Source organism: Pteropus medius, unplaced genomic scaffold, assembly GCF_902729225.1.
Source record: "Pteropus medius unplaced genomic scaffold, Ma_sr-lr_union100, whole genome shotgun sequence".
Classification (NCBI taxonomy): Eukaryota; Metazoa; Chordata; class Mammalia; order Chiroptera; family Pteropodidae; genus Pteropus; species Pteropus medius.
The window spans coordinates 20,449,073-20,468,614 of NW_024340849.1; the positions used below are offsets into that span (position 1 = coordinate 20,449,073).

At 37.8% G+C, this 19,542-nt stretch overlaps 1 protein-coding gene across 1 annotated transcript in view; it reads left to right on the forward strand.

Annotated features, from left to right (window-relative positions):
- Positions 1-18,813, forward strand: part of SKOR2 (SKI family transcriptional corepressor 2) — a 40,075-nt gene extending 21,262 nt beyond the window's left edge. Inside the window, 3 exon segments of the mRNA XM_039838540.1 lie at positions 5,542-5,609; positions 13,289-13,354; positions 18,277-18,813. Of these exon segments, the coding sequence (XP_039694474.1) occupies positions 5,542-5,609; positions 13,289-13,351 (131 nt within the window). The 3' untranslated portion in view covers positions 13,352-13,354; positions 18,277-18,813.
- The last annotated feature ends 729 nt before the right edge of the window (positions 18,814-19,542 follow it).

Genomic DNA, 19,542 nt, shown 5'->3' on the forward strand with positions numbered 1-19,542 from the left:
CGCTACCCTTCACCCAGTCTTCCTAAAACTCTACATTGGCCCCAAGTCTTCCACTCAAGGAGCTATAGTGATTCCATATTGCTGATCATATTGTCTGACTCTCAAAACCCTCCATAACTGGCCCACCCTGCCTCTCCAGTCTTGTTTCTTCTTGTCCCTCTGCACAGTTCCAGTTACCCTGCAGACTGCTCTCTCCCCTTGCTTTCCACCTCTGCATGCTGAGCATCTCCAGTCTGGAACACCTCCTCTCGTCTAGGTATTCCTCATGACTCGGCACACAGCTTTCCTTCCACCACCCCCAGGAAAGCTTCCCACTGTTGTAGTAGGCACTCTTTGCTTAGGCCCTATTTGTTTGTTTCTAGTTCCACTCCTCTCGGCTTATTTCCCATATACTACTCCTCTCCATCCCACAGCCTTGTAAGCCGGTCCAGGAAAGAGTGTTCTTCTGTTTCTACCCACACAGCACCTGGCATATTATGGGTGCATAACATATTCTCAGTAAATGATTGATATAAATTTTGGCATCGTATTCAAAGAGATTAAAGCTGACAATGAAGAATGAGGTTGGATCACTGAAATCTGTTGTATAAAGGAGATTAGTGAGGGCTCGTGAGTTGAGTCCTTGGATTCGCGAGTCCAGTGACAAATTCGTGGCACTTGAGGGAATTGAGTGGAAAGGCCAGTCGCTTATGACAGGGAAGGCCTAATGACTGGGGCTTTTATGAAAAATTTAAATAGTAGATTTTGAACATGTCATCATTTTAGGTTCTTATAAAGAATTACTCTTCCAAGTTACTGTTAAGTTTACTGCATATTAAAAATAAACTGTATTTCATCTACTTGAATATGCTTATCCCATTGGTCACCTATGGCTGTTACTGGATTCATTCTATCTTCAATGGTTTCCATCCTTCCTCTCTCTTTTTGTAGTAACCTCTGGAGGAGGAGAGATGGCAGAATTCTCAAACACTGTACGGGTCAAAAGTCACAATAGTTGTTTAAAAGCAGCGATAACAAAACAAAGACTGTGTAAACAAAGTGAGCCCGAAAGCCTACTGTTTGATGAGTAGGATACACTGGGTGAACCAGATGTACCATATGGGTTTTTATTTCTGGTCCCAGGAATATAGGCTGGATACTTTTTTGTTATTGTAGTTTGGAAAACCCTTTGGCTTTTCACACTGTGCACGTTAACACAACGCAGCCCTTGCCCCTGAGTTGGCTGGGAGATGGAGCTTCAGTGCTTGTTTCTTCCTTTTATACTATTGTTTTCCAAAAATAGTTGTGTTTTAAGTGATTTACATTAGAGATATCAGCCTAATGATTTTTTTTCATCTCCCATTAAATTGTGCTTTCATCAACCTTTAGAACATAATAAAAATGTTTTTTTTTCTGTTCGCCAATCAGCAATCTTCGTGACTCAAAATTTATACATGTGCTTCTTGTAGAAAACCTTAAATGTACAGAAATACAAAGAGAAGAAAACGGAAATCACCTATAATATTGTCACCTAGAGATAAACAATGTTAACATTCTGGAGTTTTGGCCCTGTATATTAAATCCTTTTTTTCAACAAAAGGAAATATACACACCATATTTTTACCCTCCTTGTTTTCACTTAATATGAGCATCTTTGCATTACTACACAGCAGTCACAAATTTACTCTTATGTTGGACATTGAAGTTTATCTAAGTTTTAGATGATGAACATCATTGTAACTAAACCTTTGCGTATATCCATAATTACTTCCTTAGGATAAACTCCTAAAAGAATTGCAGTGTGAAAGAGTGTGAACTCTTTAAAGCTCTTGATATGTAATTTCAAGTTGCTTTCCAGAAAGACTATACTAATTTATACCTCCATCCTTGGAACACCACCTGTCTTTTCTTTTAATTTTTGCTAACTTAAGTGGAAAAATAAATGATACCTCATATTTCCTTTTCCTTCATTGCTAAGGATGTTAATCACTTTTCATCGTCTGTCATCCATTTGTGTTTTGTGAATACTCATTATATTCTCTCCTCATATATGTTTTGATATGTTCATTTTCTTATTGATTTATATGGACTCTTTATATACTAAAGTCTTAATTCTGTGTCATGTCACAAATATTCTTTTGTTTGTATAAATTACCTTTAAATGTTGACTACGGTGTTTTGTGTTTTGAGAGTTTAATTTGGTCATAGTTTATTGTCATACCAGAGTTTTAAATTTTTGTCTAATCACATCTATCAATCTTTCTCTTTTTGATTTTTGTCTTTAATGCCTTTTCCCACCGCAGTCTTAAAAAAGAGTTCACCATTTTTTTCTAACACTTTAGTGGCTTCATTTTTTTCATCTTTACTTAAATCATTATATTTAGTATACCATCATAAAGCAGGAGCATGACTTTAAATAAGGGCTAATTATCACCATTCCACTCTGAATGGCCCTTACATCTTCTAGGATCCCAGGTAGGTACCCTAGCCAGTTCAGCTTCAGGCGGTCCCCTCACCCCTAGTCCATCTCAGTTTACTGCCCTGGTCAGAGGCACCCTAGAGCAGGGGTCCCCAAGTCCGTGGCCTGTTGGGAACCAGGTCACACAGCAGGAGTTGAGCAGCAGGCGACCGAGCAAAGCTTCATCTGTATTTGCAGCTGCTCCCCAGTGCTAGCATCACTGCCTCAACTCCACTCAGATTATCAAGCATTAGATTCTCATAGGAGCACTGGTCCCTGGTGCCAAAAAAGGTTGGGGACCGCTGCCTTAGAGGGACAGAGGAACCTGTAGAGGCTCAGAGGATAGCTATTTCCTTCACAGAGGGGGACCTGCTTGGGATGTGCCCTGGTGCCTGAAAACACACCGATCTTCCTGGAAGCATTTGGGCCCAGGTGCGGGGCTGTTGGAACCAGGGCAGTTTGTGGGACACTGGTTCCCTGTTGCCCTGTGCCCAGCCCGTGGGCTTTGACCTGCCTCCACAGCATCCCGAGGTGGTGAGGAGGGTGCCAACCCCTCACATAGTACCTCACCCCTCGTCGTTATTAGAGTGCATTGAAATCACCCACTCTCCCTTACCCAGCACAGGAAGGACAGAACTGAGCGATTGGAGCCCAACCAAATCAATTTACCTTGTCATCAAATCTTAAGGCATTAGAGCCAGAAAGGACCTACAGAGCACATCATTCTACACACTTGTTTGTTCAGATAAAAGTCGAAGCCCCCAGGATGGAGTAATTGCTGTCCATGGCAGAGTCCAGACCTTCCGGTGGGTACTGCAGAGCTCTTCTCACCCTCATTCACTAACTAACCCCTGCCGTGTACCAAGCACTGCGGTGGGCTTTGGAAATTTTAATTGTCTAAAACTTACCTTGCTTCCCTCCAAGAAGTCATTGGTTAGCTGGGAGACAGATGCAGAACAACTAATCATAGTAGGTATTATGGATGCATTAATAGAAGTATGTACAGAATGCTGGAGAAGTACAAAGAAGGATGACTGATTCTGGCAGGAGAGGGCAGGAGAATCAGAGAGAATTTTCTGGAAGTGATGACATTTAAGCTGGACTTTAAAGGAAAGGGAGCTGTTTGCTGTAAGAGCAACACCACAGCAGTGGCAAGCACATAGACGCTGGAGGAGCAATGTGTGTGGACTGGAGAATGGTTCGATGGGTGATGGGGCGCCGGGGATTTCCTCCACCCACTTTGCTGCAACCAGCTGAGCCCCTTGCTGTTCCCGATGCCTCCTTCCACGTCTCTGTGTTGCATGCTATTCTCCACCTCTCCGCTCAAGCATCTCCCCCCACCCCCGCCCGGCCCCTGGCCTTAACTCCCCAAGGGAATGAGAGCGTCTCCCTTCACCATTGCATTGTACCGTGTACTTATCGCTAGAACTGTACCTTTCACATCAAATTCATAAATGAAAGTAGTGATTGGGTCTTTTTAAAAGGCAAAACTATGGAGACGATAAAAAGATAAATGGCTGCCAGGAGTAGGGTGGAGAAGAGGGATGACTAGGCAGAGCACAGAGGATTTTAAGGCAGTGAATACACCCTGTATGATACTATAATGATGAATATATGTTGTTAGACATTTGTCCAAACCCATATAATGTGCACCACCAAGAGTGAACCCTAAGGTAAACTGTGACTTTGGATGATTATGACGTGTCAGTGTAGGTTTATCGATGGTAATAAATATATTGCTCTGGTGAGTGATGTTGATAGCGGGGGAGGCTCTGCATGTGTAGGGACAAGGGGCATATGGGAAATCTCTGTACCGCCCTCTTAATTTTGTTTTGAACCTAAATTGCTCTTAAAAATAAATTCTTTAAAAAGAAGTAAATGCAAACATACATAAAATACATGTTTGAGGTTTGAGAAGGAATTCAAACAGTATGGCAAGGTAGAAGTCAAAAAAAAAAAAGAACAATGTTTTTAATTTCTAAGTACCTAGCATCTCACGAATGGTAAAGAACTTATCTTGAAAGCAATGGGAAGCCAATGCAAATTGTTTAAGTGGAAGAATGAAAGGGATTTTGGAGAAGGAGCGACTGGAGGCAAGATGGTCACCTGGAAAGCTATTCAGGGAAGAGGTATCTGCATTTGGGAGGTAACAATGTCAGAGAGGAGGTGATGGAGGTAGAATGTATAAGACTTACTCGCCAGTTGGCTATATAGGTGAAAGGAAGAGGAGAGAAAAAGATGTTGACAATGTTTCTGGTTTCTTTAAACTGCTGACCTGACCATCCACCACAGATTCTATATGAAATCGTGTTAATTTAAAGCAGGAAAAGCTGGTTAGCCAAGTCCACATTTTTAAAGAGATCATATAAAAAATATGCAACAATGTGATATATATTGGGAAGTCATCTTTACATAAATGCAATAAAAATGATCAGTGTGTAGAGTGGAAAAGATACATCATATAGCAATATCTCTGAAAGCTCCTTCTTTCTCAGATTGAGGCAAGCTCTGTAAAATCATACCAGACCCAAGGAAGACCATAGAATAAGGCTCATACAGGGATAGAGAGTTTGCAGGTTGGAAGAGTTAGGCCAGATTATGTTGATCACTCTCTTAGAAGTGAGATGAGCTGCAGTGAAGCCAGACAGACATATCTGATAGACCCACGTCTTATCACCTAAAAGGCATTCCACGCACAAGGGCCCGAATTTCCTATGATCTCAAGTTCACCCTCCTCACTCACTCTGGACTTCTGAACACAGTGGAAGTTCTCAATACTTGTGACTTGCTCAAGTGTGCAAAAGTTAGAGAACATGATTGCACCAGACATTCCTGAGTAATCATTACATGCGAGATTGTACTAAGATGGATTCGGAGATACTGTAAAATATAAGATAGAGACCTTACCCTCTCATAGTTTACTGTCTGTTCTGATTAAATTATAGTCTTACGAATATCCCTCAAGCAACCATATTATTTACTTTGAAAAAATACCAAAAGGGAAAGGAGTTTCTATGGGACTATCAGTAATACTTTTACCAAATATGCTAAAAATAGATTTTGCCCCTTAATTAATTTCTTCCTCTATTTCTCTCTCCTACTAGATAATTTTCAAGATCAGATGAAAAGGGAACTAGCCTACCGAGAAGAAATGGTGCAACAGTTACAAATTGTAAGATGCATTTCTACTTAAAAATAAATGCAGTGGGATGGGTTTGTTGTCAAATCACCCAAGGTGTATGAAATTGTTCATGTTTTTGCTGTGAAATCCTTTGGTCCACTTTTTTCTCAGCTGGTTTAGATACTAATTACCAAGAGATTTACTTAGACACAGGATTAAACAGATGTGTCAGTATGTTTCCTCTGAATGTAACTACCTACCATGTGTTTATAGACAGATGTGTAAATTGTTTCTGTGGGCAAACCAGAGGTACCTGCATCGTCTTCCACTATGCAAACTTCTGAACACAGTGCTGGCATGCACTAGAAACTCGGTGAAGGGCAATTGTCATCTTCCCCTCCTTTCACTACTCAGACCTGAGCCTGGCTCTCCATTGTCAATAGAACTTAGTATAAACACAATTAATCAATTAAATTAACTTGACATATGAAAAGAAAGGAATTATTTCCAAATGAAGTATGTTACTCACTATTCTAATCATGTCGAAAGGTGGACACTAAGATCTATTTATATGGAAACAGAAAAACAGGAAAATGTCTGATAAATAAATATAATCGTTTTTTTTGTTTTGTTATTTGCTTTTTTTTCTTCTGAATTCCTCACCCTCTGTCCTCATGCAGATACTTCTAGTATTATTCACCAGTGCTTTTAAAGCAGTCTCCCCATCTTCCTCATTTTCATGAGTGCAATGGGGAAATCATTTCTTCTTAGAATTTGTAAGGTATTTTTAATCACCTGGACAAAGACATACACTGGTCCTCAGTATCATTCACAGCATATTATAATTTGGGTTGTCGGCATTTCTGAGCTGATCCATGTTATCCTTATACCATTAAGTATGTATCTTTGCAGAGCCGCTTGTCTTGTCTAGAGAACCAGGAACCTAGCTCTCTTGTTGGGACTATTTAAGGAAGATGATTATTAATGTTTCTTTTCTGCATGGAAGAAATCATGTTTGTGTTAATGGAAATTGTGAGTCACATTTAAAGTAATCTTGTTTTTCATGATGTTTCTCCCCATTCTGGAGGCTCTGTTAAAAGTGCTGCTTGTCACTCTCAAACTGAGGTTTTCCTTGACCTCCTCAAGTGCTGGTTCACAGCTCTCAGTTCTGAAAACCACCTCAGTATAAGATGCCTCTTAAACAAGATCTTTCTTCTTGTTTTGGTTTAGTTTGTGTTGGTTTTGTTTGCAGCTAAATTCACTAGGGAGCAAAAAGATTTTCTTAATAGTCAAACAACTAATCGGGGGTTTTTTAACCCCCGCAGAGGTTAAAAATATGTATCTACTAGTCTTAGCTTTTGATACGTAAATAATAAGAGCTACTAATTATTCGCCGTGAATATACTTATTTTCTTTGTCCAAAGGAATAACTTAAATATAAAATTGGAGGTAGAGGGATTTAAAATTTTAAGACGTTACTGATTTTACTCAGGACTTCGTTTTTAGACTCTTAAAATGAAAATTGTCAGACATTGAACCAAAAATTGGTGATTTCAGAGTGGTGGTGATTCTAGAAAAATGGGCATTAAGAAGGAAGATTAAGTATTTCAGTGCCCTTTTTTAAGGCTAGTTATTTAACCTTAACATCTTAACTTTCTTTGACATTTGATTTTTTTAGTAAAAGAGAAAATGATATTGCATCCATGTAATAAGTGAGCAGTATTGATAAAAGAAAAAAATGTCTCATGTCTTTTGAGATATTGGTACATGGAAGATACAAATTGATATTACTAAACATTTTTATTATTCTGTATTGCAAAATATTTTGTCATATGTATTTATTTATCTAGACAAATGTTATTAATTTACCTTCCACTACGTAGCAAATTATTTCTGGTTGCAAATTAAATTATTTGGGAGAAGCTAGAATTTTTCCCCCAGCCCCGTAGGTATAATTCCTGAAATCCACAAAGGCACATCCAAGCTAACAATATAAAAATTGGTGAAATACACATGATTTGTCCCTTCTGCTTCTTCCTCTTCTTTTGCCCCTACCATTAGATACCAAGAGTTTTCTTGCTGCCTCCAGTACCAGCATGGTGTCTAGCATCAAATAGCTACCAGTAAACATTTGTTGAATGAATCACCACCCATGGATGCTCCCTGCCCCTCCTCTGATATTCTCACACAGCAGTCCTCTTAATTCTTTTCCAAATTTCCCTGGTTCAGTCCTGATTTCCTCAAACATGCTTTTGTGCTAAATAACTACTTACCAAAACTACTAATGGACAGCACATACTGTTGAATTATGGGGAGCTCATATATTACTGTACTGTCTTCATGACTAGCAGCCTTAAGTTTTAAGTTCTGCACACATGAGTTCAAGACTCATCCCATATAGTTCATTAACTGTCAGTTCTTCGACCACAAGGACCTCTTGTAAGATCTAACCTAGTGCCCTGATAGAGATATAGTAAGATGTAAGTATGTAATAAACATGAACAGCCCATGCAAGTCATAAAATGCTCTAATGCCAATATAAGCAATTGATTGAATGACGTGCCCCCTCTCAGAGTAGTACTTTGATAGTAGAACTGTTTAAGCCCTGGTGGCTGGAGATATTTTTGTGAAGAAAGGATCTGTGTTCACGTTATCCCATATGCTTTAGAACTGAGGCAGCAGACGCAAGGTTACTCAAAAAGAAATTTATTTAGTCTTTTATTGAGCTTGTTCGATTTGCTAAAGTACCTGGGGGGAAATGCCTTTAGAAAATTATATCTAAAGATTATCAAGAAGTTGCTAGGTATCACAATTATTGACTTTCTCAATATTTTTGGTTGAATGATCTAATTCATCAGTAAATATGGTTACATATTTTGCTCCCTGAGAACCCAACAATTCACTCAAAATTATTTTATTATTTTATATTTAAAGTTTACGGATCATATATTACAGAATAGTCATCTGGCTACAGAATAAGCATTTTTTTTTCTTTAGATAAAATAAAAACCCTTTCTATCCTGCAATAATGGAGAATTCAGATATATTAAAACCATATTTTGTAACGATTCCCATAGATTCATAATGCATTTATACTATGCTGTTACACAGTGTTCTTATTCAAAAGATTATATCGAAAGCATCTTGGGTATCATTGACGTAGAAAGAAAACTTATGAATTTCTTCGGCTCCTGCATTTTTAGATTCTCCACTGACTATAATTTCTGCACCATCACTTCCTTTTCCAGTTTGTTAAATGCCAAGTTGTGATGACTATAGAGACAAATGATTGACTCTCTGTGCACTTATAAATGAATGTGCATTTATCTTAATGTCAGATTTAAAGCATATGAAGTATTTAACATTTATACATGACCACAGCTAACTTTTTAAAATAGCTTAAAATTCGAGTTTTATAGTTCTTTTCTTAACTGAATAAATTTTTTAAATATTTTTTTTATTTTTCAATTATACTTGGCATATAATATTATATTTCAGGCGTACAATGTAGTGATTAGACATTTATATAACTTATGAAGTGATCACCTTTATAAATCCAGTACCCACTGATACTATAAGTAGTTATTACAATATTATTGACTGTATTCTTTATGCTATTCCTTACATCCCTGTGACTATTTTGTAACTACCAATTTGTATTTGTATTTCTTAATCCTTTCCCCTTTTCACCTATCCCTCCCAAACCCCCTCCCATCTGGCAACCCTCAAAATTAGAGTTTTATAGTTCATAACATAGTTTGTGTTAAAGTCCCCCGCCTCTGCCCCAGGGTTTCAAATGCTTAAAATGTTTTCATTACTAAACCAGATTTATTTATACGAGCAAAGAAATATATTCCTCTCACTATGCACCAAATTCAAAAGTTACAGAATTAAGCAAGTTCACGAAGATGTTACTGTTCAATATAATAAAGAACCACAGATTTCTCATTCACAAGTGAATTGTGACTCTAGGAAAAATGTGTCCCTCTTTAAAAACAAAATCCATCACCCCTTAGGGTTAAGAAGAAAGTGAAGAAACTGACACAATGTTATATTGCAATTACATTTTAATTTTTTTATATACAAAAGGTGAAACTATTTGACTCTTTATAAACTTTTGATTAAAATTTTTATAGTCTGGAATATAATATAATTTACAACATGAGCTAAGACTATTTTGATGCCTTGATAACTTTTTTTTTTTCATTGCTAATTTGGCAGCAATTTTTTGAGCAAGTAAACTTCTATATAAGCTACTACTGTAGATATAAGATATAGACCTTACCCTCTCAGAGTTAAAGGCGTGCTCTTTTTCAGCTATAATTCTTGAAGGACATGCTGTAACAGAGAGCCTAGACCCAGATCCTGATCCTTTGAACTTGCTAGATCGCTACCAAGAGGCTCAGATGGAGCAAATGTACTAGTCTTGAAGTGCCCTCTGCTGTTTTTCCAGAATGCTGCAGTCACAAGCAACCAGAGGAAAGGGTCTCAAAGTTCTCCATTAAAAGCCTCAAGTAAAATAATGTTCAACCAAAAGGTTTAGTACTAATGTTTCGTTCTCTGTGGACTGGTTAAAAAAAAAAAGCAGTTAACAGCTTCCTGATGGTGGGAGCACAATGCTTCCTTGCAGGGAAAGGAGCTCTAGGTCTTATCTTGGTGGGAGGAGTGGTCCCTCTCACAGCTCTTCAGTGATGCAGTATTTTCTTAGAGACCCTCCATGTTCATTAGGATGGGAATTGCCCAGATTTCTGTCGTCTCAAGATGATAGAGAATTTTTTTAATATGTTTTATATTTTTTAAAGGAGGTAGCCTAGTTACTTTTTGCAGTATGTTTTTAGAAAAAGATCCCTGGGCCACTAGAGGATTTGGATTTTTTGGCTAAATATGCAACAAAAGGAGGTGCCTGCAAGTCAGAGGACTTTGTACAAGTCTGAACTTCTGTGGAATCTGCCTTAAGATTCTCTAGCACTAAAGAAAAAAAAAAAGAGTCTTCAGCACTTTGGCTACAGAGGGTCCTTTTCCAATTATTGCCCTTTGCCATGCAACTTGACAATGCAATCACCTGCTCCTTAGTTATATAGCCTCTTCTCATCTTTATCCTTTCAAGATGTTGACCCACCTGCATGTCTGGCCTCAAGCCAACTCTCTCAGCACAAACTAAGAAGTTATCTTTTTTGGTAAGACCCCAATACATTTGATAGGCTGTACCCCACTAAGTAATTTAGAAGTTATAGAATAACTTTAAGGGTTTTGGTTGTTGTTTTTTTTTTTGGGGTTTTTTTTTTTGTCCATGCCAGTCTCAGTGATTTCTAAGTTGGTCCAAATGAAAAGAAAGCTTTTGTAAATTCTATTATGGGAACTTTATGTGTAATAATTAGCTTAAATAGAGCCCCTAGGATCCTGACCTCTCACACGGGGGAGTATTTCCGAGGTCTCTGTAAATCCAATATTGCATTTCATGGAATCTAAGGTATTGTCAATTGTAAGAGGCAACATTACTTGATGCATCACAAGAAAAGAAGCTTCCAACTATTGTTCTAAGATACCATCAATTATAATATATCAAATTTCAGAGATTTAAAATGTGAGGAGGAAAATGCATCACAGAATCAATGAAATAGGGTGCTTTTATGAACAATTGGGCCGTGTGCTAATATATTCTTTATTTATCATTCATGGTTTAGGACTTAGAATTAAAAATACATGATTTTTAGCTCACAATCTTTTGCTTTTGTGTCTTTGTTTTTGTTTGGATTTTATTTCATTTTCTTTTAATGAAAGAAATGCAACAGTCAAGGTTTGAGTGGGATAATTCTTTACACAGATTTAAGTTCCAGGTCTGGAGATTTGGGATTAAATGGACCTATTTGGAAATGTCCTTTTCTTTCCCCCTGAGTCCTTTTTTCTTTTCCTTCTCAGTTTCCCATCTTAAGAAAATATTCATTGTGGTTTCGGGGGATGGGAGTGGAAAGAAAGGAAGGAAGAAAGAAAAAGGTATTCTGACTTAGATCTGAAAGTAGTACCCTTCAGGCAGTTTTCTTTGGGTTAGGATGAGTGGTTTACTGACTTCGATGAGATGGCCCATGCTGATGTTAACTTATCTCAGGAAGTGCCTGGCACAGAGCAGACACCAAATCTTGATGGCATCTAATCTTGATGTTGAGGACTCTTTCTAAATGTGAGAGTGGCACAAATACATTCTATGAGGTAATGCCTCATCCCTCAAGGTTTATATCAATTCTGCTTTTTATCCTAAATACTATAATGCCTTTCAAGTCTCCGTTATATCACGCATCTAAAGAGAGAGGTGATCCATGTGTTTGGGCATATTACAGCATGCACCCTAATGGAAAATTAAGATTCAGTGTGTCTCTGTTAATAGCAGATGTAGCATAATCTAGAGTGAAAAAAAAAGAGGTAACTAGAGTAGGTCCCTGTGTAACTGTTCTTGTCACAGTTAGCTAGCTGATCTCAGCTCACGTCCTAAACTGTGAGATTAGGACACTAAACTATTAATGGTACTATATGAATCATTAATTTCGAACTACTATCCATGCCCTTTATCAGATGTATGCCTATTGGACACATCCATGTTGTGGTTGCCTATTAAAATAATAAGGTGGTTATTTTAGTCTCATCCTTTGTTTTCCATTAAAAAGACTGTTTGACTCAACTGACTGGTTATTACGGCAAAATGTCCAGCTAATCGTAGTCACTAACATCATTGTATATTTGTAGTTCCTTCCTATTAACAAAGATCTGTATTTATGAACCGGTAGATCAGGAGAGCAAAAAATAAATATCCTGCTGGGAATAAGGAGAATGTATATAACAGTATTCAAAAACATTGCCTAGTTTAATGATAATAATTTTATTTCCCTCATTGCTTTTACATGACAGCTATATTTCATGTTACATTTTAGAAGGCTGAATACTTATTTAAGTGTAAAATAGATTCAATCTGTAGAGTTCTGAGTTTAGCCTTGTAAGGATGAAGGTAAGTAACATAATGATAGAGTATCTTAATTGGGGTTAGTGCAGAGGCAAATCTAAATAATATATGTTGTCCAATTTCAACCATTTGAATTTTCTAATGAAAAGCCACATATCAAACACTACAGGCTTTCATTCAACACTCCAGTAGTGAAAAGTACTTTTCAAGTTTATCTAGGTAGAATTCTCAAGGTCATATTTTCCATTCAGTGCAATTATTTCTGAGGCTTCTTTGTAGTTATTAGGAAATTACCCAGAGTAATAGTTTTTGTTTAGTTGGTTAATCTTATATGTGATTTATAATGATAGCATATTTCATCACTCTAATTAAATGAAAGATTACATTGAACTAGTTTGTAATCATGTTCTTGTTTTGTGACCTTGGACATACATGATAACATCATGTTAGTTTTCGTACCTAAATAAAAAATAAGAATGCCGTATTATTAAATGCAAATTTTAAAAAACTTCTTTAAGTGCAATGTCACATAATAACTGCAGAGACTAACTGTAGCAACATTCCAGTGCGATCACCTGTTCTGTGTTTAATGTGTTTTTTAACAGGGCTTAGGAATGTTATCCCCCAGAAGCTCCATACTGCTGAGCAGATGGAGACCTTTTCTCCTCAGGGAGGATCCATTGGCATTCAAATTGTTAGGCATGATGAAAGGTCTCCATTATACATCTGTTTCCACATTTAGCTTACCTGGAGAGTTTTGCTTGTTTTTATCTTACAGATCCCTTATGCAGCAAGCTTGATCAGGAAAGAAAAGCTTGGTGCTCATCTCAGCAAAAGCTAAAAGGTGAGTTCGCCTTTTAAGGAAGGAGATTTTTCTTAACTCTCTGAATTTCTATTGTTTGGCTGTGTTCTTTATTGATGTATTTGAAACAGTCCAACTGATTTGTAAAATTGAGTTCTGTGTTTAAGCCAATATATTGATGAACTTCGTTATATCTGGACTTGAGACTTCCTAAATAGACAGTTAAGTGGGTCTTATAAATTCCGTGGAAAATTCCTAAAACTAAGGAAATTCTCTCTTCGGTCTGCAGATGTGATCTTCATTGTGTTTTGAGGTTTTCTGCTCTTTCTGGTTCAACCTGACATCCCAATTTCTGCCCCTCTGAAAGAAACTGACATGTCAGCAAGCACGCTTATTGTGTCTCATCTTCAGTCTCTCTTTAGCTTCCAAAAACTCTTCCGAAATCTGACTTTGAGTGGCTTTCTGACAAATGGTGATGTGAACAATTAGGGGTGGTATTAGACCTTTGAGAACTTGTGCTCTAGGAATAGTAATTCATTCTTCCCTTAAACCAATAACAGTTTCTCCACAGCTGAAGCCGGTTCAAGGTTGTATCCAGGTTCAATGGCAACAATTTAAAAGACAAATATTCTGGACTCCTAAGGAAACGAAGGCAGTGAAAATTCAATGACTATATTCAAAACATAAGTAAACATTTCAAAAGCAACTTTTTGATTATTTGAAAGAAGATAAATATAATTATTAGAATTGAAGGAATGCAAAAACTAGGACTTTGTTGTTTCTGTAATAATGCATTGGATGACCTAACAACTGGAATTATTAAATCAAGAAAAACCTCAAATTTCAGAGGTAGCTTTAGTAAGTGTTCATGGCCAACTAGGACTGTGATCATTTATCAGTTTGATCCATTCCCATTTGAATAATTCTTCCCACTTCTTCCCTCTGGAACATGATTTCAAACCAATGGAGTTTATTGGCAAAAAGAATTCAGGCTCACAGTTCCTTTTCTTCCTTTGTGACTTTCTTCTGCCTGCCAAAAGCCTCCTCTACTATGTGCAGTGACAATCCTATTTCTTGCCATCACCTTTATTAGTGATAAACTTCAGTATTTGTCATTAATTATGATAATTATGTCACATTTCATCAGGAGCTCAAAATTCTTTCCAAGACAGACTCTCATTCACATGCTTTGTCTTAATTTTATGCACAGGGAACTGAAGTACAGAGAATAGAGATGGATGTTTTATGTCTGTGTTGCAAAGCCAAGAAGAGATTTTAGGGCTCCTGCGACTTTAGGTCCAGTGCCTACTCGCTTCTAATGCCTGTACTTCCTGTCTTCTGTGAGCAGATGTTCCTGCAACAGAGATGGTCAAATAATAAGTCATTTTGTTTCCATCTCCATAAAGTTATACACAAATGGGCCTGCGAGTTTGGCTCCATTCTATAGATTCAAGTATTTTTCTTGAGTCTGAAGCTGACTTTGGGCAATTTCTCTTTATAGTAGACAGATTTGTACCAGCAGAGTGAAATGAATAATTTTAAAACATTCAGACTCCAGTAAATCTTAACCCAGAATATCAAGATAATCAAGGCAAGAATCATCCAAATTAATGCTGAGAAACCCAAAATGTCAAACTAATTTTTCTTTCAAAGAGGATATATTAGGATGTTTTTGTTAATAACCTTTCATTGAAGTATAACAAATTCAGCAAAATCTACAAATGATAAAGTTATATAACACATAAAATCATGAAGTCTACAAATTGAAACTCAATGGATTTTCACCAGATGAACGAACGCACTGAGGTTTCTAGCACTCAGATAGCTACCTTGTATTCCAGGCCAGCTACTCCTCCACCCCAATGAAGAGTAGCTTTGCCTGCTCCTAAACTTTAGTAAAGGATGTTCTATAGAATATTCCCTTGTGTCTGGCTTCTTCTACTCCATGTTCGTGAGATTCATCCATTAGAGTGTAGTCTGATTTATACGTAGGAACTTCAGTAAACTCTCTTTTTACTCCTTCCACTTCCTCAACTCATCCTCCCTGCTTGTCAGACACATGCTGCTCTTATACCTACAGAGTGAAGATTCACTGCCCAGAAACCACGCCCCTGATGGTGACTTAGCTTACAGCTAGGTGGAAAAAAAAAGATTGATTTGTGTTTAGTAACTAATGCTTCCTCCACGCTGATTTTGTTTCCATCCTTGCAGACAACAGGGATTTCTCTAAGTAGACCCTGGTGCTTTCAGAAGATTAGTGGTTACTTAAATGCTGAGCTAAATCAGCCAAGCAGAGAATCACGACCATATTGTTAGAGGCAGTATTTGATTCTCGACATGCCAAGCCTGCAAGGAATTACCCCAAGAGAGATTACAAAATAAAAATCATTACACCAAGAGAGAGAGACAAATTCTGTCTTGCTGAGTGACCACAGGTTTCCAAATTAGGGACTGATGCATAAATGTCTTATGCAAGAGTGACCCTTAAGGTAGTGTGCTGTGTTCTTGCCACCCAGTGGATTCCAATATGACTATTAAGAGGAGGAAGCTTTTCAAAACCACAGGCAATCCACTTAATAAGCTGAGCAAGTACCGCTGCATATCACTGCTCTACAAATCTTTTTTGCCCTACATTAGGACATAAGAAATTCCGTGTTGAGTCAAAATAAAGGTCCACCCAGACCAGATTAGTAATTGTGTAACTCCATTAGAAGAACCAAATTGTTGTTCTTAACGGTACCAACCTCAAAATTTAGGCATGTACACTGAATACTCTTAACTTTCCCTCGATAACTCCTTAAAGATCCATTACCCGTGAATTTATCTAAACCTTTCTTCAACCTAGGCATAGTCCCCCTTGGGGCAATGAATTCTATTTGTTTAGCTGCCAGCTGTGTAAAGTGTAGTTTATTTTATTTATCTTCAAACCACCTCCTATAACAAGCCCTGGTAGATTAGACATTCTACTGCTCTGTGTATTTATTTCATTGTAAGCTCACGCGCACAATGGAAATGATTTGAAAAAGATTTCAGAACATTCCGTATATTATTCCGGGACTGCTTTTAATACTAGAATTATTCCTGATGGTCTTTCTTACCTTGGTTGTTTCTGTGTCCTACACAGACACTCCATTGTAATCCATGTGAAATCTGCACTCCAAATAAAAATGCCATGATGTTAACACTAATTTAATTATTACTTTACTTTCTTTTTCTTCCAAGCACCATTTAACATTATGCAAATGTCATCCATGTACCTGGTTGAAACATCCATGTCTTTCACAGAGAACTCAATCATTTCATATAAGTGGAAAGTGAATCACAGGAAATGGCTTGTTCATTGTCACACAGAAACTCATTGACCCAACTGGAAATAATAGTAACTATCATTTATTGAGCACTAACTATGCCAGGTAGTAGACTAAATTCTTTGCCACATTATATCTTTTGACCCTTAACAACTCTATAAAGTAGGTCCTATTATTATCCCTATTTCATGCCTGAGAACACTGAGGCTCAGCGAGGTCACTTAGCTATCAGTGACAAGGTCAGGATTCAATCCAGGTCTATTTGACTCTAAAGCCACTTCTCTGTCTGACTAGAATCATTGGGCTGATTTTGAGGACATCTGGCTTCTAAATCTGATACTACCTCCCTATGTTGTCATTTAATCTCTGAGTCTCATGCTTATCTTAAAATGTGGGTGGCCAAACCTGATCAAAGTCTTTGCCAGCTCTAAAATTTTGACTCTTGCATGCCAGTCTTCTGCCATATTCTCTCTCCTTTCCCACAAAGGGGATGCTTTTTATTAAAGTCTGCTGGAGACCGTATGTAACACTCAAGGGCATGACCCACCTCGTTTTGCCTTATATCTGCATTTTCTTCATCACTAATTGCTACTTTGCACCCTTCTGGAGAGTTTGAAAATATAGAGTTTGATTTTTTCCTATGCTAACAATATCTACCTCTTTGGTAAACTCTGTTATTTTTATTTTACTTCTGAAATTGCTACAAAAATAACAAAGAAAAGGTCTTTAAAAGATGTAGAGGGATTGCAATTGAACAGTCTGTGACCTCCTTTTGTATAGATCAAAGACAAAAAGGGGAAGAGGCATATCCATTTCTCTCATCTGTAGTCAGACATAAGAGGACCAGTTTCTTTCAAGTGTCTCCATTTAGAATGACAATGTGTACTCCCACTGTTCTAAGTACTCTGTGTCAATTATCTTATTTAATCTTCAAAACAACCCATTCATAGAAGTATTGCTACTTTGACCATTCTGCTGCTGAGAAAACTGAAATGCAGAGAGATGAGTAAGTTATCTGTGGTCCCACTGCTAGCAAGTGGCAGGATTGAGCCAAGCCACCCTGCTCTGTGACCCACGCTTCATCTGCTTTTCTCTGATTTATAGCCTGAAAGTGTAGCCGAATTCACATTTTCTAGTATCAGTTACCAATATGCGGTTAATAACCAATCCTGTGGTTTCATTGATGTAGAATCACAAGAACTCCATTCATACTTCTATAATTGCTCTAACACTCCAGAACGGGAAAAATAGATGTAACTTGGACCATCCAGGCAAAGCCAGCAGGCACCAGAGCATGAAATTCTGTCTGCCTCTTTCACTGTAGGCTGTCTTAATGTTTGCCCAACAACAAATCTAGAATCACCCTCCCCTGCCAAAAAAAAAAAAATGGCTTTACTGTAAAGAAGGCATAGCAAACCATCACACTCTGATTTAGTAGTTCTAGTTTGGCTCAGTGTCAGTGGAGATGCATAATCTAAGATAGGCAAATATACGTAAAAAGGAAAATGATTTCATGGTCACTGTGTAAAGGGTTTTGTTCAAACTGTACTAAGAATGTCTTCTCTTAAGGATATCCTAAATATTACTTTAAGTAGTTTTAAATGATCTGATTTTATCATGCTGAGGTTGTCATCTGTGCTTTTTGTCTTATCCCAGGTGCACAGACCCACTTACTCTTGTCCTCTTGTAAGATACAGCCTGCCACTGAGCACTTCTGACCCACATAAAGACTGAGATCGAAAGGGCTTGGGAATCAAACACAAAATCACGTTCAAGCGAACCCAAGGACAAGTGACCTCAAAGCCACATGGACAACCATGTAAAATAGACTGTAGCGGCCATTAATTCGTGGGGGGAGGGGGGAGCCAACCAGAGCAGTCAATGCTTGTTGCATCTTTTGGTGGAACCAAAGTTTGAGTCTTTGTGTTTTTAAGGCCAACTGAACCTGGAGTGTTGGGAGTGCTGTTAGCCAACCAGGGGCGGGAAATCCAGGGACGGTCTCCAGAGATCTCAGTGCTGCACACTTGGAGAGAGCAGCTCTAAAGACTGTCTTTTACTATTGAAGAAGTGAATCTTGGTGGAAAGAAAACACAAGACCTTTCCTAGGAGTAGGGATCACGTTTTGACAGCTACGATGGCATCAGCCATACAAAGTTGCTTTTCATAGCAAACTGGACAGACTTACACGAGGCCCCTTCCTCTCTGGTACTTTGCCTGCTGTATGAATGAAGATTGTATTCCTCTGGAAATATTTTACAGTTTAATATTGAGTGTAATTAAGAATATAATCATGTTATCAAAAATGGTATTTAACTCTGTTGTAGTTTCTTTAACATTCATGTGGATAAAAAAAAGTCTATAATAAAAAAACTATGAAGTAATAGTTGTGTTCATGTAGTTAAATGCACATTTACTTGGGGTCAACTAATATAAACTAATACTTTTTAGAATTATTTTGGCATAAAATGTTTGAATAAATTATTTTTGAAAATGGAATTCCTTCCAAAATGATTATTAAAGTCTAGATGAGCCTTTGGCCATTGTGAGCAGCTAGAGTCCTCCCATCACATTAGGTTCGTCATACGGATAAGGGAATGTTCTAAATTCCTGCTAGGTCTTCCAACAGTGTTGGCGACGAAGTTCATATTGTGCCTTTGTCCTTACTGTGATATCGCCTCGAAGTCCATGAGATTATTTTAAACCAAAAATTCGGCCTTTTGGAATTTCTGTTTTTCAGAGAGAGAGAGGCCCAAATTGTGACCCTTTGGGGGCCAGAATTGCTAAGGTAGTACTGGGTTGCACAGAGTCAACTATGGACCTCCTACTCTGAGGTTGCCAAAGACCAACCTAACCAGAGAGGCATCTCACCAATGGCATCCATCGACAGATTGCAAAAGAGGTTTAAAGCAGGGGTCCCCAACC